The sequence below is a fragment of the Lathyrus oleraceus genome, chromosome 1, assembly GCF_024323335.1.
Source record: "Lathyrus oleraceus cultivar Zhongwan6 chromosome 1, CAAS_Psat_ZW6_1.0, whole genome shotgun sequence".
NCBI lineage: Eukaryota > Viridiplantae > Streptophyta > Magnoliopsida > Fabales > Fabaceae > Lathyrus > Lathyrus oleraceus.
The window spans coordinates 1230181-1251082 of NC_066579.1; the positions used below are offsets into that span (position 1 = coordinate 1230181).

The following is a 20902-nucleotide window of genomic DNA, read 5'->3' on the forward strand; positions in this document are numbered from 1 at the left end:
CCATTGCTTCACTTCCAAAATAAATAAGTGTCCCAATTCAACCAACCCGTTAGCCCCCTATACATAACCCAACAAACACGACCCAACTACGACAAAATGGACACCGAACTCGATTACGACAACACAAACTACTAGGGAGATATGATGGACAATTTGTTAGATAACACTAATATCCCAGGAACCTCGCACCGAACACCTCAGGCTCAAGTGAATACTAGGAGACCCCAAACACTTCAAAAAAATCGTGGGAGGCCTCGACGGTAAGCGAATGCGCCAGACTATGGAATCGATAGGCGTTACGATCGAACGAGTCATTAATATTTTTTCAAATCATTGTGTAATTTTATTTTAATTTTTGTTATTAAATAAAAAAATTAAATTATAAAAAAATTATAATTTATTTTTTTCTATTTAATATTTATTATTATTATTTTGTTATTAATTTAATTAAAAAAATAATCAAATACACATAGGTGACAAGGTTCTGACACCTACTCTTAAGTTTCAAAAGCAAGTACTCGTATCATTGACATGACACTAGTGCATGCATTAGAGGCATGAAGTATTAGTTAAAATTAGATTACATGCATTAATAATATTTATACATATTCTTTATAATGAATTTTTATTTATTCAAAACATAATTATTTTGATAAATAATTTAAAATGTTAATTGTTTGAATATTTTATTTAAAAAATTCAATTATTTGAAAAAAATTCACAAAAAATATACAAATTTCTCTTTTGTCTGTCTCTGACTCTCTCTTTTTTATTTGGTAAAACTCACTCATTTTTAAAAATAGAAAAATCAGTGTTAATTTTTACTATAGTTTTTTCTTCTTCTTATTTTTTCCGTCTTATATAAGTATTTTATTTAAGCTCGGCATAATTCTAAAAATATTCTTATTTATTATAATCGATGGAGTTGTTAAAAAAATAAAAGTTATTAAATAAGAGTATGAAAATGGAAAAAATAAATAAATATTATATTAATATTCTAAAAGAATATTTATTTTAAAAACATAAAAAAAAATTACAAAACACTTTTTATTAGACCAAAGAATATCAATTTTTTTTCTCTTCCTTCTGGTAACCAAATAAACCTCTCTCCATTTAAGTACTAGCATACAAATTCCAGAATGACATGCACAGTTTTTACACTGGAGTGGTCAAACCTCAAAACAACAAACAACAACAACAATGCAAACATCAATCGCATTCTCTCCATTTCCAAACGCACTCATCAAATTCAGAACACAACCTTCCAAACCAAACCCTATTTCTCACCGAACCAAACCATCTTTTCCCATTACACTATGCAATTTTCAACCTCAATCACCCTCAACCCCCTCCACATTGAAATCCCCCTTAACCCGCGTCTCCAACGCGGGTCCTCTTCGTTGCGGCATTTCGTCGAACAGCGAGAACGCAAATGTGGGTGAGAGGAGTTTAAGGCAGTGGGTCGAGCTTACTGGTGAGGTGATATCGACGGCGTTTCCTTTGTGGGTTACCATTGGGTGTGTATTGGGTTTGGTGAGACCGAGTTCATTCACTTGGGTTACTCCTAAATTGAGCATTGTGGGTCTTAGTGTAATTATGCTTGGTATGGGTATGACTTTAACTCTTGATGATCTTCGCTCTGCTCTTTCTATGCCTAAAGAAGTCTTCTCTGGTTTTTTCCTTCAATATTCGGTTAGTATCTCTGTATGTAATTTTTGACATAGGTTTGGAGGATTAATGTAGTTTAACTATATGGTTAATTAAGTTTAGTAGATGATTAATGGATATAACAAGGTGTCCAACTCATTAATAGTCAACTAAACACAATTAACCAAAATTTTCGAACATCATTAACCACGATTTTCAGGTATATATTTGAAGACAAATTGTGGTCATTGGAAATCATGTATATTCAGAACAATAGCAAATCATGATTATTTGAGCACATTTTGGATAGTTAATGATTATCATGTATATTGTGATTCAAAACAGCATATTAGTTCACATGTTTTATATCGTTCCAAATTGTTTATCTTGATGAGAACTTCTTTCTGACAATTTTCAGGTGATGCCATTATCTGCGTTTTTTATAAGCAAACTCTTAAATCTTCCCTCACATTATGCAGCTGGTTTAATATTAGTTGGGTGCTGTCCAGGAGGTATGCGTTTTAGTCTGCCCTTAACCTCGGTTTTACGTAGTCTTTGTTGGTTGCATCACATTGTGTAGATGGAGAATTATGCTTTCTGTCTACCTGTAACCTATTCTATGCAGTCTTTGTTTGGTTGGGACACATTTGGTATTATGGAGATGGTGCTTTATGATTTATGTCTATCCTTAACCTAATTTTTGTAGTCTTTGTTTGGTTGCAGGCACAGCTAGTAATATTGTTACATATCTTGCACGGTACATGAATGTTATTCTAGTGAATGTTTTATTATAGATTTGATGAGCATGGTAATCTTGATGATCTATTTGTTTTGCCAGTGGAAATGTGGCGCTTTCCGTTGTAATGACAGCTGCAAGCACTCTATCAGCCGTGGTTAGTATATTAAGATAATCATCTTAGTTCTGTATTTTTTTGCTATATCAGCTCTTCAAAACACAGCATCAGGAAAAGAGTAAAAAAGAATCTTGGGGGAGGGGTTTGTGTGTTGAACTGAATTTTTATATTAGCGATTGAGTAGTACTTTTTTTGGTAAACAACTTTTCAATTTGATTTGTTGACGTCTAAATATTGCAGATCATGACTCCTTTTCTGACAGCCAAACTAGCTGGTAAATATGTAGCTGTGGATGCAGCTGGCTTATTAATGTCGACATTGCAGGTTAACACTCATTCTCAAATAGTATCTCTGTTTTTAATTTGTTGCGACGCTTCTTTGACAATGTTTCCCCTTCTCTCACAAAAAAAATCTGTCTCTACATTCTCTCTTAACAGGTCGTGCTTTTTCCTGTATTAGCTGGTGCGCTTCTGAATCAGTATTTCCAACCTCTTGTTAAACTTGTATCTCCATTGATGCCACCCTTGGCCGTTGCAACTGTGGCAATTTTATGTGGAAATGCAATTTCACAGAGTTCTTCTGCAATCCTTATGTCTGGAAGACAGGTAATCTTAGCCGTCTGCCTTCTTCATGCTTCTGGTTTTTTCTTCGGGTACGTTCTTGCAAGGATTCTCGGGCTAGATATGCCATCATCGCGAACCATATCCATTGAAGTTGGCATGCAGGTAAATTTAATATTCTGTGATTACAAATTTTAAGCATAGGCAGATTGCTAGTTAATACACCTTTACATGGTCCTTTGTTCAATTCCGCAAAATCTGACCTGTTTCTTTAAAATCGATATTCTAGAACTCGGTTCTCGGTGTAGTGCTGGCTGCCAAGCACTTTGGAGACCCCCTAACAACGGTACCTTGTGCTGTTTCAAGTGTGTGTCACTCAATCTTTGGTAGCATCTTGGCAGGAATGTGGAGACGTTCTGTGCCTCCTGAGATAAAGGACTGAACATAGTTAGCTGAATAAGGATTTGAGTGTAACTAGGATGTTCATTGTTGTAACATTTTGTGGGCACAAATAAGATACTGGTATATTTAAATATCTTGTGGGTTCTTTTATATATGCTTAGGACAATGAAATTGCATTTTGATAGGCTTGTTATAGGTTTTATTTTAGGGGTTGCTTATACATCCCATATATTTCTCACATGCCATGTGAAAGACTAAAAATGTCTTTGTCCGGGAGTTATTTTCCGGATGCACCTAATTGAAAAATGAGTTCGTCTGAAAATATCTAGAAATCCTTTAAAAGTCCGAAAAAGACAATTGAAAAATAAAGTGTCTGAAAGATAACTTTTAGATTGAGTAATTTTATGTGTTTATAAGATTTGTGAGAAATGCACAAAGGTGTAATGAATAATCTCCTTATTTTAATCCCAGATTTAACATTGTTAAAGCCTAATTTGACCTAATAGTCTATTTAAGAGTCTATTTGGCATCAAGGCTTTTAGAAATAACATTTGACCTGATTCTAAAAGGCCAGAATTTGGATGACCTAACTTGTTCTTAATCACACTCCTTATCTTGTTCTTAATCACATTCCTTTATCTATTCTATTTAGTTTATGTATAGTCATAGTTTAGATTTTGGTTAAAGTATAGTATAGGTGGTATTACTCAAATTCTTAATAGTATTTCATTTGTCCCCTTATAAATGGTAGGCACCATATATAAACTCTCAAGTCTAGGCCATTAAACTCGGTCGGAACGATATAGTTGCCCAAAATGTGTAGGACCGTGCAAGAATGGCACAATTGGGTGACGCAGCCAGAACGACCAAGTAATCAATAACAGAAATTACGGAGAATGGTGATGACATGACTTGGAACGAGTGGCGAAGACTATTTTGGACAGTTTCTCATTAAAAAAACTCTAATACATCGCTCAACAACTTTTGAATCTACAATACATATGTCCCTCTTTTGCTTCACACCTATCATGCTCTCTCTCCTCCTCTTCTCCTTATTGCTTCCATTAATCTTTATGGTAAAATCAGTTCAAAAAGTTGCGCCACCACCACCACCTCCACTTCCACTCTCTTCATTACTAAATGATTGAGGAGGAAGACAAATCTAGTGGTGAAGAAAATAATGATAGATACGAAATTTCATTATACTTGTATTTGTATTAAATACTTTAATTAAGTGTTTGTTTCTGAGTTTTATTGACATTTGTAAAATATGTCTGGTCTAAGAGTTATTTATTTCTAATTATAAATGCTCCACAAATTTCGATTAATTTATTTTGATTTTGCTGTTTCATTTTATGGGATAGCTGGCCCATTTTCCGAGTTTAACATCATAGTCAAGCATTGGAAAATTTCTCAAGTTGTGCTGGTGATAAACTTTTGTAAGAATTGACTTTTGGGTTGTTAGCAAGAACTTTTAACCACCATGCTAAGAACAATTATTTTAGAAGTGGATAGATACAACATAATGTCAATTTTGTCATCTGCTTTTTCATTGAAGTAGTGATATGAGTTTATGGCCTCAAATGCCACTCTGTTGATTAGTGTAACAGCAAAATTCAAATTGTTGTTGTCTATTAAATATACACGATTGTGGCTTGACATTTCTATGTTAAGCTTTAATTAGCTACAAGTACAACTCTATAGACCAAGTTTCTATGGACCACACATATTTAATGTTGACATTTATATATTAAACTCAGAAAGTTTCTTAATGTACTCTTTAAATTTTTTTAGTCACTGTGCAAAAATACATAAATGTTTTTAGATTTTGAAGATATATCTCCGAACGCACTAAAAGCTCAGTTAACGTTAAAATATTTCGGAGATATATCTTCGAAATATTTTAGAGGTTAAATCGCGTCAGACCATTCTTCTTCCTCATTTTTCATTTTTCTCCAAATCAATTTCAAACTTTCTCATTTTTTTCTCTTCATTAAGTCAAAACTCAATCAACAAAGCTCAAGGAAACTTCAATCAACATTTATAACATCAGAAACAACATCAGAAACATCAATTTCTTGTAAGTTCTTTGAATTTTTGAGTTTTTGTGTAAATAAGTAGAAATTGATGATTAAGGTTAGAAATGAGTAAAATTTGTATTTATGATAGTTTAGATATAGTGTATTAGACGTTTGTTGGCTGAATAGTGTTGGTGCAAAGGTAGAATAAATGATGAATGAAAATATTCTATTCAGAGAATGACGGCTACAAAAACATGATAAAAGTTACAATGATTGCCACCCTATTTATAAGCTAAAATTAGGGTTACTAGAATAGGATAAAATACTAAAATACCCTCTAACAAACTTAGGGGCTAAGAAAATAGTACAACTAATAAATATGAATTACTTCTAATACCATCCCTTAATTCATATTCCATCAAAACTTGTAACACCAATTCCATCCCTTAATCTGAGAAATTGATCAGTCTTGATAGCTTTCGTCAGAGCATCTGCCAACTGTTTCTGAGTGCTGCAGTGTACAACTTCTAACACTCCCCTCTGAACTTGATGTCTCAGAAAATGATACTTGGTCTCAATGTGCTTGCTTCTCCCATGCAACACTGGGTTTCTGGCAAGATTGATTGCAGACTTGTTGTCAATCATCAGCTTCAGAGGCTTGTTTACTTTAATCTTCAGATCCTGCAATAGATTCAGAATCCACACAGCTTGGCATGCAGTAACAGCACCTGCAATGTATTCAGCTTCACAAGTTGACAACGCCACAACAAGTTGCTTCTTGGAACACCAAGAAATGAGACCTCCCAGAAATTTGAATAAGTACCCAGACGTACTTCTTCTGTCAATTCTGTCTCCACACCAATCAGAATCTGAATAACTCAGAAGTTCTGACTCATCCTTTCTTCCAGAAGGAAATAATACTCCATACTTCAGAGTTCCCTTGATATACCTCAGAATCCTGACAGCAACTTGGTAATGGGACCACTTAGGTTTACTCATGAACCTACTAATCATCCCAACTGAATAGCAAATATCAGGTCTGGTATTGCACAAATACCTCAGAGAACCAACCAACTGTTTGAAGGTTGTAGCGTCCACATCCTTTCCATCAGAGTCAGAATCCAGTTTCTGATTTGTATCAGAAGGTGTGACAGCAATCTTACAATTCTTCAGTTCAAATCTCTTCAGAAGTTCTAATTCATACTTGAGCTGATGCAAAATAATATCTTTCTCAGAGTATCTGAACTCCATCCCTAGAAAGTATGTCATTTTGCCTAGATCAGTCATTTCGAATTCATTCATCAGAACTTTCTTGAACTTGGCTATCTCCTGTTCAGAACTTCCAGTTAGCAGTATATCATCAACATATAAACATACCAGAGTCATATTTCCTTCAGAAATATGTTGAACATAGACACCGTACTCCATCTCACATTTCTGAAAGCCTTGCTTCTTGAAAAATGAATCAATCTTCTGATTCCAAGCTCTGGGCGCTTGTTTCAATCCATATAGAGCTTTGTATAATATGTACATCATCCCTTCCTGACTCTTTTTCACAAATCCAGGAGGTTGTGACACGTAAACTTCTTCTTCTAATGGACCGTTCAGAAATGCAGATTTTACATCTAAATGCATCAGAGGCCAATTCCTGTTAGCAGCTATTGCAATCACCATTCTGATTGTTTCATGTCTTGCTACAGGTGCAAACACTTCAGAGTAATCCAACCCATGTTTCTGTAGAAATCCTCTGGCTACCAACCTTGCTTTATGTTTGCCAATTGAACCATCTGGCTTTAACTTCTGCTTGAAAACCCATCTGACGCTGATGGCTTTCTTGTCTTTTGGAAGTTCTGTCAACTTCCAAGTCTTGTTTCTCTCTATAGCATCAAGTTCTTCTTTCATGGCCTTCAGCCAGAGCTTCTGCTTAAGAGCCTCTTCTGTACTTATGGGTTCAGAGTCTACTAACATGGCACACTGAATAACTTCTCATTCAGAGTCTACTTCAGTGTCTTGCAGCATGTCAAATTCTGCATATCTTCTGGGGATGTCTCTGATTCTTTGTGGTCTCTGAACTTGTTCAGAGTCTTGAGCTTCAGAGTTTCTAGCTTCAGATGGTTGACTTCCTCCAGAGCTTTGATCATTTTCAGGGTCTGGCATATTTCCAGAGTCTGAATTGCCACCAGAATCTGGATTACCATCAGAGTCTGGGTCATCAGAGTCTGGGTCATCAGAGTCACCTTCATCTTCTGAGTCTTCTCCAGAGTCAGAATCACTATCAGAATCAGAATCAACGACAGAGTTTACTCCAACTTCAGAAATTCTTAACTCTGACCTCTCTTCAGAAGTTCTAACATCAAAATCAGATTGAGACTTATCCCAATTCCAAACTTCTGATTCCTTCACAATCACATCTTTGCTGAATTCAATTTTATTGGTTTCTGGACAATAGAGCTTGTATGCACCTGTACTGTGGTACCCTATCAGAATCATCACTTTGCTTCTATCATCCAGCTTCTGTCTTCTGGCTTCTGGAACATGTTTATAGCAAACAGAACCAAACACCTTCAGATGACTAACACTTTGCTTATCTCCAGTCCACTTCTGTATTGGAACTATTTCCTTCAACTTCTTCGTAGGACATCGGTTGAGTACATACGTTGCAGTGGCAACAGCTTCTCCCCAGAGCTTTTGAGGAAGTTTCTTCTCCTTTAGCATGCTTCTCACCATATCAAGCAAAGTGCGGTTTCTTCTTTCAGCAAGACCATTGTGTTGAGGGGTATAAGGAGCAGTAACCTCATGCTCAATTCCATTCTCCTCACTGAACTTCTGGAACTCTTTGGAGTTATACTCACCTCCACCGTCAGTTCTAAGAATCTTCAACTTCTGACCACTCTGATTCTCAGCCTTCATTCTGAACTTCTTGAATTCATCAAACACCTCGTGTTTAAGCTTAATAAGGGATACCCATGTCATTCTTGTGAATTCATCAACAAATAACACAAAGTATTTATTCCCTCCAATCGATGCTACTGGAAATGGACCACACACATCAGAATGTACAACTCCCAAGGCATGTTTTGCTCTTGGAGCAGTTTCTGACGCAAATGGAAATCGTGGTTGTTTTCCTTCCATGCAAACTTTGCATGATTTTTCAGGCTTCTTAATTGCAGGAATTCCATGTACCAACTTCTTTGAATTCAGATGTTTTAAGCTTCTGAAATTCAAATGACCAAATCTTCTGTGCCACAGCTCACTCTCCTTCTCAGCACTTGTTGCACTAAGACATTCTGAGTCTGCAGTTCTGACATTCACCTTGAATGTTCTATTCCTTCCCTGTTCTGACTCCATAATCAACTTCTGATTGCAGTCATACAGCTTCAGAAGATTGTCCTTCATGGTAACTGAAAAACCTTTCTCAATTAATTGTCCCACACTCATCAGATTGCTTCTGATGCCAGGTACATACCACACGTTCTGAATCAATGCTGTTTTCCCATTGTTCAGAATCACTCTGACATTTCCCATACCTTCTGCATTAAGATATTTGTCATCAGCACATCTGATCTTTGTCCTCTTTTCAGAGTCAAAGTCAACCAGCAATTTCTTGTTTCCAGTAAGATGATTTGAACAGCCAGTGTCCATATACCACCAGTCTATCAGATCTATATCATCAGATTCAGAGGCCATCAATAGCACAAATTCGTCATCAGAACTTCTGGCTATATTTGTTTCTTCTGATTTTCTCTCCTTGTTTGACCAACAGTCTCTAGCAAAGTGACCAAACTTCTTACAACAGTAACATTGGATTTTCTTCTTGTCATACTTCTCTTTTCCCTTCTGAGCATTCTTTTGTCTATCAGAGGTTGAGCTTTCTGACTTCTGACCACCATCAGATCTTCTCCTGGCTTCTGACTGCTTCTGATACCTCCTATCAGAAGTTGCTTTCAGAGCCTGCTGCTCTACTTCCCTTTCAGAAGTTCTCTCAGTCAAACGCAACTCTTGCGCTTCTAGACTGCTCTGCAGCTCTTCAATTCTCATGGTGCTCAGATCTTTGGAATGTTCTATTGCTACCACAATGTAATCAAATTGAGAGGTAAGGGATCTCAATACCTTCTCCATGATTGTTTCTTCAGAAAGAGTTTCTCCACACACTTTCATCTCATTAGTGATCAGAATCACTCTGGAGATGTATTCAGAAACTTTCTCATTATTCTTCATGTTGAGATTCTCATATTGCTTTCTCAAGGACTGAAACTTCACCTTCTTCACTGATGCGTCACCACCATAACATCTAACCAGTGTGTCCCACGCAGCCTTTGCTGTCGTTGAATCTGCAATCTTCTCAAACACATTTACATCAACACATTGATGAATGAAGAGCAATGCTTTCTTATCCTTCTTCCTTACTTCCTTCTGTGCGTTTTTCTGTTCATCCGTCGCATCTGCTGCTACCGGAACATAACCATCAGTGACAAGATCTAGAACATCTTGAGCACCGAACAGTACATGCATTTGGATCATCCAACGATTCCAGTTTTTACCGTCAAATACTGGAAGTTTGGTGTTCATGTTGCCGTTTCCGTTCATCTTTCTACCTTGCGCAGTACACTCAGATTTCTCACACAGTGTTTCCCAACCCACAGAATTAAAATTCTGATCAGATTTTGTTCAAGATTCAACACGAATCTAAGAATCAAAATCAAACACACAAGACCTCACGTTCACTCGTGTTTCCCGTGTTTCCCAATGAATCCGAACCGGAGCTCTAGATACCAATTGTTGGTGCAAAGGTAGAATAAATGATGAATGAAAATATTCTATTCAGAGAATGACGGCTACAAAAACATGATAAAAGTTACAATGATTGCCACCCTATTTATTAGCTAAAATTAGGGTTACTAGAATAGGATAAAATACTAAAATACCCTCTAACAAACTTAGGGGCTAAGAAAATAGTACAACTAATAAATATGAATTACTTCTAATAAATAGGATGATCAAAACATATTTTTTTGGGATTGCATGGAATACATTGACGCAACTTTTGAGTTGTAGATAATTTCGGAGATGCATCTCCAGAATTTTTCAGCGTTTTATTTTTTCAGATTTCGAAGATGCATATTTAGAATTTTTCAGCATTTTATTTTTCCAGATTCCGGAGATGCCTTTCTAGATTTTCCTCAGTATTTTTTTTATTTTCTTGCTTGTGTTGTTGTTGCGTCACTAATTGTCTGTTTTACTTTAATTTACAGACATAATGGCTGATAAACATGATGGACTGAGGAACGAAAGGGTTGCTTAGTCCGCATCAGTGCGGCGGAAGAAGAGTCAGCTGGTTCCAGAGACTCCTAGTCCCTCTGATCATGTAGAACCATCTACTTTTGGGTCTCGTACTTCTTCTCATACCACTCAATCTTATTCTTCTTCTTCTTGTAGGAGACAAGATTCAAAATCTAACACATCACTCCCTCCATCCTCCTACAGACGTCAGATTTTCCCTATTCAGGTATATGAGGTACCCGATTCACCAATGCCACCTCCTATTATAAATGCTTTTGAATCTGTGCCACCTCCTACTATTGATGCTGCTGATCCAGTGCCATCTCTAGAGGGTGAGGTTGTTGCAGGTGCTAAGCCAGAGGCATTTGGAGGAGACCCTGTTGATTTGTCATTACTGCATATGTACCCAGACCATACTGCCAAACATATATGGGACAAAGAGGTAATACTAATTAGATTCATTATTTTTTATTACGTTAATTTTAAGTGACAAATTTATGACATTGATTTTTTTAGGAGTCACCGCATTGTGGAGATTGTGCAAACAAACATTAACATAGGTATCTTTCCTGGTGGGTTTGATGTGAGGCAGGTCTTAGATGCCATCATACATGAGCATTGTAGTATCGACGACATCACTAGAGGACGGGGAGATTGATGGTCGAGGAGGTAGAGTTGACAAAGGAGGCAGAGACGACGTAATCAGACATACATATTAGTGCATTAGTATATAGTAGTAGTAATATGAATTGTATTTTATTTTAATATCATCCTACTTTATTATTGTTCTCGACTTTGACATTTATTAGTCTTTTATTTATATATTACATATTTGGATCATCTTTACTTTATGTATGTCATCTTTTACGTATCACTTGGATGATCTAAATTTTAGATGTATCTCCGTAAAATAAACGTAGATACATCTTTTAAATATTTTAAATTATAGAATAACTTATGAATAAGATTCATAATATACGTTTTAAATTGTTACAGATATATCTCTAAAATATTTTGATTTTTAATCATAATTTAATGTGTTCGAAGATACATCTTCGAAAACTATAGACATTTTAAAAAAATTGTGTTTTAAATTTAAAAGAACATATAAAATGCATTATACTTTAATTAGCTACAACTACAACTCTCTATAGACTAAGTTTGTGGGCCACACAGATTCAAGTTTAGTATTTTAAATTCTAAAATATCAAACGAATACTAATATCTCGAATGTGAATATTTTATGTGTTTTTCCGTATTAAAATAATTTATTAGAAACTTTTGATTCACACTAAAAAATTGACGTGCATGAGAATTGAATTAATATTTTAATTTCATATTAATCTACAGATTATTTTGACAAAATTTATCAAATAACTCTGTTTAATATGATATGATAACTTCTCTACCTATCTAAAAAGATGAATAGTATACATTCTACCAATCATTTAATATCATTAAATTTTATCATATTTAATTATATCTTAAATAGTATTCCTTCCATCAGAAATATAAAAAAATAACTATTTTTATAATGATAAAAAAAATTAGTTAATTGTAATCAATTTTCTTGATTTCACATACAATTAAAAGTAAAATTTACTATTCTTAATTATATTTGATAAATCAACTAAAAATATAAATACTTTAATTGAATCAATGGTATACTAATAAATACAAATATTTATTAATTTAAAAGTTATTTATATTTTTTTATAACAGTGATCAATATTTAAAATTATTATTTTTATTTATAATAGTAATTGGATGAATATATCTTTTGATTATTTTTAAAGTATTTTACTGTAAAAGTAGTAATACAAATTTTTTGGTGTTGGGTAAATTACCATTTAATATTTATCATAAAAAATGCATAAAAAATTGATTGAGTATTCTTAATATCAAACAAAGGCCTGGCATTGTTTGAAATTGATTCTATAGCGTAGATTTGAAAATAATGTTGGAAATACGAGGGTATAGATTGAAAGTCGTAGAAAAGGCTTTATGTTTTTGAGATAAAGGGTATATGATATAGTAATTCTTCGTTGGATAATATATTTTTTAGGACACTGTTGCTCGTTGTCCGGTTAACCTTAATCACATCGAATAATATATAGTTTTATTATGTGTTTATAAGTGGGGAAATCCTCACCCTACAAACCATTTTGTAGGATTAAATTAAATTCAAAATTGAATTAAATTTAACCATATTTTTTAATATGGTATCACATATTCATTTAAAATTTGATAGACCACCTACTATCTGATTTATTTTATTAGAACATCCACTATTTATTTTTACGTTTTAAATGTTTGATACGAAACTCTTAACAATTACTCAAGAAAATCAAATCTATCATGATCAATCTAATAACTTATTTAAAATAAAATAAAGTTACTCAAAGTATATGTTTGTGTGGAGGCGGATCAACAATAAGTTTTGAAGTGAAATGAAATAATATATTTAGACTTAAGGGATGTATAGGTGAACGTAAAAAATACTAGGATTTTTTTAAATAACCATATTTTTCAATTTAATTATCAATATAATCATTTTTTCAAAATAAATATCAAAATAACCAACTTCTTTAATTGATGTTCCAGTTGAACTGATGCATCCAATAAACCCTAAAAGAAGGCGCCAACTCCATTGATACATGCTCCCTATTCCATTGCATGTAGACGCCATGGTAGCTGGCGCATGCATGTGTCCTTTAGTAAATGCGCCTATATATCTGGCGCATGCATGTGCTTATGTGTGTGGCGCCTAGGGCTTTGGCGCATGCATTTCATGGTTCATTTATAAATAACATCTTTTGCACACTACTTCTTACCCTCCAACCCCATTTTCTTTCATTCTACTTCAATCACCTTCAACTTTGTTTTCTTTAATCATGTATGAATACACTCACAAGAGAAATGCGAATTTAATCTTTTCAGTAGTCGCACCGTAGATAAAGATTCGACTTTGGAATATAGATTCGTTAGAACGTCTTAATCGGACGTTGGACCGCTGGTTAGAAGGAGAAATTGCAGATGGTGAAAGGATTAGAAGGATTCAGTGGCTTGAGTCCACGTTCAACCAAAATGGAGAAGTGCGTGAATGAGTGAATATTAAGACTGACAGAGACGTTCGCAGGATGATGCATAATATGTTCAAAATTGTTTTGATGGTTGTAATCGCTTAGTTATAGTAATTATATTTTAATTGTTATAGTTGTTTGTGTTGTTGTTTATGTGTTACTTGTGTGTTGAATGTGTTGTATTTGTTTGTGATGGTATTTCCTCTAAAAGTTATCATATGAAATAAATTTTGTTTTTTATATATTTCAAAAGAGGTACATGTAAAATTATCTTGTTGTGCTCGTTCCAACACTAGGACAGTTAGTACGATTGTGACCTGGCTGACGACATCAACTACATAATCGAACCATTTTGTTCGCCGTATCCATTTCGGTTCGAATACGGGTGCTGTTTGGGCGATCCTTTTTCTTTCTTCACATAACTTCATTGTGCCAGAGAATGTCCCCTTGATATTCTGGCCAGTAATCCTCTTTTGCAACTACTGAAAAACTAATTTTGTAAACATTAGATAGGCTTATGACTTTGTAAACGTCAGATAGTGTTGTACCCCTAAATTTGTCCTCCCCTTTCTCACCTATGTATCTAATCACTTGATCAGGAGATGACTTGCATACATCCATAACTCATCCACATGCATCATTCCTCATGGATTCAAAAGAAACTTGGGCCCATGAAGCTAGGGCTCACACATGTATCAAATTCCAAAGGCATGGGTTGATCACATCATCAGCATGGGGGATGTGAAACTCTAATGATGGTGGTGAAGGTTTGATTTCAACAAAGTTGTGACCAAACAACCTAGGGCCTTCAAAACCCTAATTTCTCAAGGCAGGATCTCTTGGAGCTTCCCTAGGCCTCATCTTGGTCTCCAAATCCCTAATCAGGAGATGGTAATCAGATGAACTTGGTGGCTTGATTGTGCATTCATGACCCCTCAATCTTCACTCACTGTCAATTTGCTTGACCTAACCTTTCTTGGAGCATTGGTCTTAGCTCAAAGTCAATGGTGCTATTCATTTGGTTGTGGACACATCTTTGATCCTGGTCATCTGAACAATCAAACCCCCTGTGTTTCAAGCCACTTGCTGGTCATGCCATTGGTTCATGGACACTTTGTCAAAACCCTAGCCTTATGGTCTCATTTGATGGCCTTGTTCATGTACATTATCAGTCAAGTTATTTTTCAAAAGTCCAACATCCAAGTCATAAAACAAGACAATTTGGAAACCAATTTCAATCACTTTTCAAACCATTTCAATTCATTCCATGTCATTTTAAACCATTACATGTGACTCTACACAAGAAAATACAAAATTTGACATTTTTTGACCAATTGTTGACTTTGGTCAACAGTTGACTTTTTGGTCAACCTTGACCAAAGTCAACCCAAAACCCTAATGCCCTAAAATCACCCCTAACCACTAATTCAATGTTCCTTTATAAAAAAAATACAAAGAAATTGGAATTTTGACCTTTTGTTGACTTTGGTCAACAGTTGATTTTTGGTCAGCTTTGACCAAAGTCAACCTTCCCATTTTTGACCCTCTTAATCCTAATCACATCGCATTGGTCTTGATCCACCATCCAAAGGCCTTGATTGCTTGAATTCACCTTGTTTCTTCATTCACAAGTAATCTTGCAAATCTCATGACCATTTCCACAAACCTACAAAACACCAAGTCATGACAACTGCAACATAAGATCCAACCCTGCAATCAGTCCATGAACTCATTCACACAACCACATAAACATTTCCTAAGATACCTTGAAGACCAATTGGCCAAAATTCAGCCAGAAAGAGAAGCTTACCATGGTTGCAAACACATGAACCCTGTCTTGCCTTGCTTGTTGCTGCATACATACATATGTCTTACACAATCACGATAATATCCACACATACCAGTATCTTTCTTGCTTTGCCTGCTGACTATCATGTTATCATCATCATTATGCCAACAAACCAAGTCCAAAACCTGCAGCAAACAAGTGGTGCAAGACTGCATACATCAGGTCATACACCATGAGATGCCAAAGCCTGCAATACCATGTCGATCGTGTCACATTATGTGTTATCTTGCTACAAAGCTAGTGCCATGAGGAGTCAACCACTGCAATATGAAAATGGACCTGCAGGCTACAACATGTCTGCAATAGTTCATCACAAACCCTGCCAAGAGATCATTGGTTCATACATATGAAACTTGTATCAAGTAGTGCATAACAGTTATCATTAACATAACCTAACCTAAGATAATTCACTAACCAAGTTTTCAAAACCAAGTCATTCTGCAATAAGCTAAAACCAAGACCACATGAATCAAAGCACACCTGAGCAGTATGATGCATATTCTGCAGCAACCAAAATTGGAACCATGCTATCACATACTAGCCAAGAGGACCATGCATAATGCATACTAAACAATGACATACCATACACATATGCTGCTTGAACTAATGCTCAAAGTCAAGATCCTAAACACAAACATAATCCATATGACTGCACTCTTCTTGCACCAAAATCTTCTATGAAACACTCACCAAATTTTGATGCAGTTGAAGCCTGAAACCAAGTCAGAAACCATGTCACTGCAACATTGCAACCATAACCAAGCCTGCAAAAAAATCAGTTAGCAGCATGGAAGACATAGCTAGCACTTATCCAAGCCAGGAAGAAATTTGCTTGCAGCAGTCCATCAATAGAATCAGCATACATAAATGAATCCAACATGTATGAATCTTGCAGAAAAACCAGCTCACAACCAGAGTAATAGCTATGAACCATATCCAAGATTACAAGTGGGTTAGAGCATACCTCACACTATGGCAACACTAGAGCAATCAGACAAACATTGCAGCCAAGCATTCATCCAACTTGATACCTTGACAAACCATCAGCAAGCCGATGCAATTGACCAACCAAGTTCATGAGTGTAAGACCCTAAGATCCCTCATGGCATCATGTTATTGCATAAGTGCATTGCCTCAAGGATCATAACATGTTTGGCTCCTTAACCCTAGGGTTGTGACTTGTTTGAGTGATTTGAGATCACCAAGCATGCTTTTATTGTATGTTATTTCTTTTCTTATTTGATTACTAACCAAAAGCACAAAAATATGTCACTAACTTTTTTTTTTTTGAAGCTCAAGTGATCCTGTGCTCCACAATGCTCCTAGGAGGCTCCTAAGCCCAATGCAATGGCTAGATGAAGATGAGAAAAATCATGACAATGGTCCACAAAGTTCCTAATCATCATATATGTATCCCAAGTATCTCAATTTTCCAATTTGATCAAGATAACCCAAAGGGCTTGAAGATTGTTTCCCAAGGAAACCCTAATCTCACTATGCTTTGACTGTGCCTTGCCCATGAAGCAATCTCAACCTCTGATCAAATTTAATCAAGGTAAGTTCTTTAATTCATCATTTTATGCATATATGAGCCTATTTTAGGCCCCTAAATCATTTATTCATTAAGATTGGAAGTTTGACTTTGAAAAGTTGACCAGTCAAGTCATCTGACCAAGCTGAGGTTCAATGAGATATAACTTTTGATGTGTTTGTCAAATGAATATGACCCCAAAACACAAACTGTTCCTAAGAATCATATGAGCAACTTTGATGTTCATCAAAAATCCATTTTAATCTTGGAAGGTCATCATTCATTTCAAAACATGATAGGTCATTTTGGCTGAAACCCTAATTTTGGGTCAACTTGCCAAGGGAATAACTTTCTCAATTTTTATGATTTTGATGTGGGACCAAAGGCATTGGAAATATTGATATGTTTACTTAAAATGTTATGCTTTACAAAATTTCATAATCCTAAAGGAAATACATGTTCCATTGCAAAACATTATAGGTCATCTTTGACCTAATTCATTGAATTTGAAAAAGTACCCAACTTCAAATGCCCATAACTTTGTCATAGAAAATCCAAATGATGCAAATGTTGAGTCTAAATTGACTATGTTAAAAATATATACAACTTTGATTTTGTATATTTTTTCATTTAAAGCATGTCTCATGAGGTCAGAGGGGTTTGACCAAGCTTACTTTTGGTTGACTGTTTCAAAGTGATTTGAACATGTTTTACACTTGAACTTTCCAAGCCAGTTTTTATCAATTTGCACATGTCAAATGGTTTTTTGCCCAACATGACTTTTATTCCTTATTTCAAGAGGTTTTCAACCATTAGTCACAATAGTCATTTGGATCTAACATTTGAGAGATTCAAATTTTCTTCATTTATGTGTATTTTTGACATTTTATGTTAAAACTTGAGATGCAAGCCTTTTCCGTTCCATGTGCACGACCACATGCCTTCCATATGAGCTCAGCAAGTCCCTTCAACCATTCATGGGCCTCTCACACGTCCACAAAGGCCCATGCATTCAAAATTACAATTCCCATGCACATAGCAAAGTGTGATGATCAGATGCATTTACCTATAAATAAGGGCTTCCTCTCCTTCATTTCAGAAAAGCCCTTTTGGAGATCCCACATGCTGCTGAATTGAAACCACAACCCTCACCAAAGGAATCACTCACCAATTTTTCAATATTTTCGAGCTTGAGATTTAGCAACATTGGTTGAGTTTCAAAGCTAGATTCCTTAGCCAATCATCTTCCCTATATTCAGAGATCAAAAAGGAGCAAAAACCTTGAAGGATTCGTGTCGCATTACGCGAAAAAACCGGCGGGAAAACAGAACAACAGAGCCGCCACCGTGCGTTATTTATCCCAAAGAGGGAAAGGAAACGCTCGAAGTAAACCTGGAAAGGACATGGTCTCGCGACCAAAGAGAGATGGGATCGGGAGTCGGTTATGCGAAGGGAAGGTATTAGCACCCCTACGCATCCGTCGTACTCGACGGGATCCACGCTCAAAAGGATAGAAGAAAGGTTGCTAAAACTGCTCACAAACATCATACACACACTGAAACAAACACAGGTGGAAGAAAAGGGGAACGGGCTCGCTAGAATATCGCATCCTATGCCTACGTATCTCATCTGGAATGAGAATCAGAGCTACCGTAGTTCGGCTCACGCACACCAAACAAAAACAAAACGCAAACAGAGGCAAACATGGAAACCGAATGCCAATCGCTGGACTTACATCAGACTCCGAACCAAACAAACCCACACTGGAAACCAAATGCCACTTGCTGGACTTATATCGGACTCCAAGCACACAACAAACACCGATAGGATACGGACAACCAATCGCTGGTCTTACATCCATATCCTAACACACAAGAAGGAAATCAAACAAACAGGTTACTAAGGAGTCTGGCACTCGAGCCTAGTAACTGTCAAGCAAACACACACAAAAAGAAAAAAAGGATGCCCGGAGAGATCTCGTACGACCTCCTGCCTACGTACCTCATCTGGTATGAGGATCAGGGCAACGTAGTTCCCCTTAATAGGGGAGAAACTTTCTCCTAACCAGAGTCTGGTAAATGACAAACTAGAAGGGAGACTGACTCGAGCCTAATAGTTATCATGCAATCCACAATGGTCCTAGGTTGAGTTTGCTATCTAACTTGCACAAGCAGCAAGCTATCCTAAACAGGCAAAGCAAAGCATACAAGCATAATCAAAACCAAGCAAACATACACACAATTAGCACACACTATATACAGACAAAGTGGGCTCACACAAGGGTTAAGCTGCAAAAGCAAGCCAACTGTATCAGGGTGATGTTAGCTCTTAACCCTAACATTGAGAGTTAGGGTGAAGCAGATGAAATAGGAAGCGAGGGGTGTGCCTCACAGCTCTTATCCCTGGCCTGGGAGAGCTTCAGACAAAGGAAGTGTGGGTTCAGAAAGTGGGAACGCTTCTACACTTATGACTGACTCAACAGAGATCTTGGGTTAATATCCACAATGCATCAACACCAGTTGTGTGAGCAAAGGGATGACTCAACTGAATAGCAGGAGATGGATTGCATATCTCTTGTATCTTCCAATTGCCTTATCAAAGGTCTTTTCCTGCTTGGCACAAAGATAAACATACACAAGCATTGCCTCTTAAGGAGGACTTCAGACAGGTGCCTGCCCAAGTAACAGGACAGGTCTTCCAGACTACATGAAGTCAGTGAGTTATACCTCAATTGGTTAAGCAACCAAGCAACAGCAAAAGCAAGTTCACAATGAACTATAGCAACTAGTGTACCTGAAAACAATCTAACTCAGTCAGTACACAGCTCACAAAGTCAAACAGACAAACTAAAAATCAACAGTTAACTGTACAAAGTCAAACAACAATGCAAGTCACAAGCCAATGTGCTCAACACAAATGACTTGGCATCAACCTACAAAACAAACTCAAGATTAGTTCAACATTGACCAATTAGTCAACTCAAGCAAGTGAATCAATTCCTCAATGCCATATGCTTCTTAACCTGTAAACCAAGCTCAAACATGAGAAGCAAACCACTAGGACAAGGCCTAGGGTCAAAGAGGGAGAAATAATTCAAAACAGAACATGAAAATTGACATAAATCAAGTTCAATCAAATTAGAACATCATCCAATTGGTCTCATGTCCATATCATCAACCGAATTCATTTCACAAAGCACTTAAAGCAAGGCATGCAATTTGAAAGCTCATTGAAGCAAACAGAATGAACCAATCCAAACTAACTCAAAAATAATTCAATAAATCTCAAGAAAAATCATGGCTAAACAGCACTCATCACATGATCATCATACCACAAATCAAGTCATTTGGACAAGTGGAAGCATGTCAAATAAATTCCATAAGGCAAGGCAAGGCGAAACAAGCTCAATTAGGGCACAATCTCATGCATCAACTTCACACAAGCCTAAAACAGAATCCATACATGATAAATGACTCAAACCAAAGCCATAATGAACTTCAATGTGTCTAGAATCAATGTGCAAAATTTCAAGTTCATATGATAAACATCAAGCATTTCACAAATCATCTAAGTTCATGACTCTCAAAAAGTCCACAAATGACAAGCCAGAAGAGAAAATCTCAAACAAATCCAAATTGAATCCAAAAATTCCATAAAAATTCACAAGCAATCCTA

General features: G+C 36.1%; 1 protein-coding gene across 1 annotated transcript; it reads left to right on the forward strand.

Annotated features, from left to right (window-relative positions):
- Positions 1-1083: 1083 nt before the first annotated feature.
- LOC127098342 (probable sodium/metabolite cotransporter BASS1, chloroplastic) lies at positions 1084-3647 on the forward strand. The gene is made up of 7 exons (XM_051037248.1): positions 1084-1692; positions 2066-2159; positions 2371-2404; positions 2486-2540; positions 2742-2825; positions 2939-3226; positions 3351-3647. The coding sequence occupies exons 1-7, from the start codon at positions 1201-1203 to the stop codon at positions 3501-3503; spliced, it is 1200 nt and encodes a 399-aa protein (XP_050893205.1). The 5' UTR covers positions 1084-1200; the 3' UTR covers positions 3504-3647.
- Positions 3648-20902: the final 17255 nt, after the last annotated feature.

Excerpts from the sequence above, each read along its gene's own strand:
- LOC127098342 (XM_051037248.1), top strand. The coding sequence starts at position 1,201 with ATGCAAACATCAATCGCATTCTCTCCATTTCCAAACGCACTCATCAAA. Across the intron at positions 1,693-2,065 it reads GTTTTTTCCTTCAATATTCG|GTGATGCCATTATCTGCGTT; the intron begins GTTAGTATCTCT and ends GACAATTTTCAG. Across the intron at positions 2,826-2,938 it reads TATTAATGTCGACATTGCAG|GTCGTGCTTTTTCCTGTATT; the intron begins GTTAACACTCAT and ends CTCTCTTAACAG.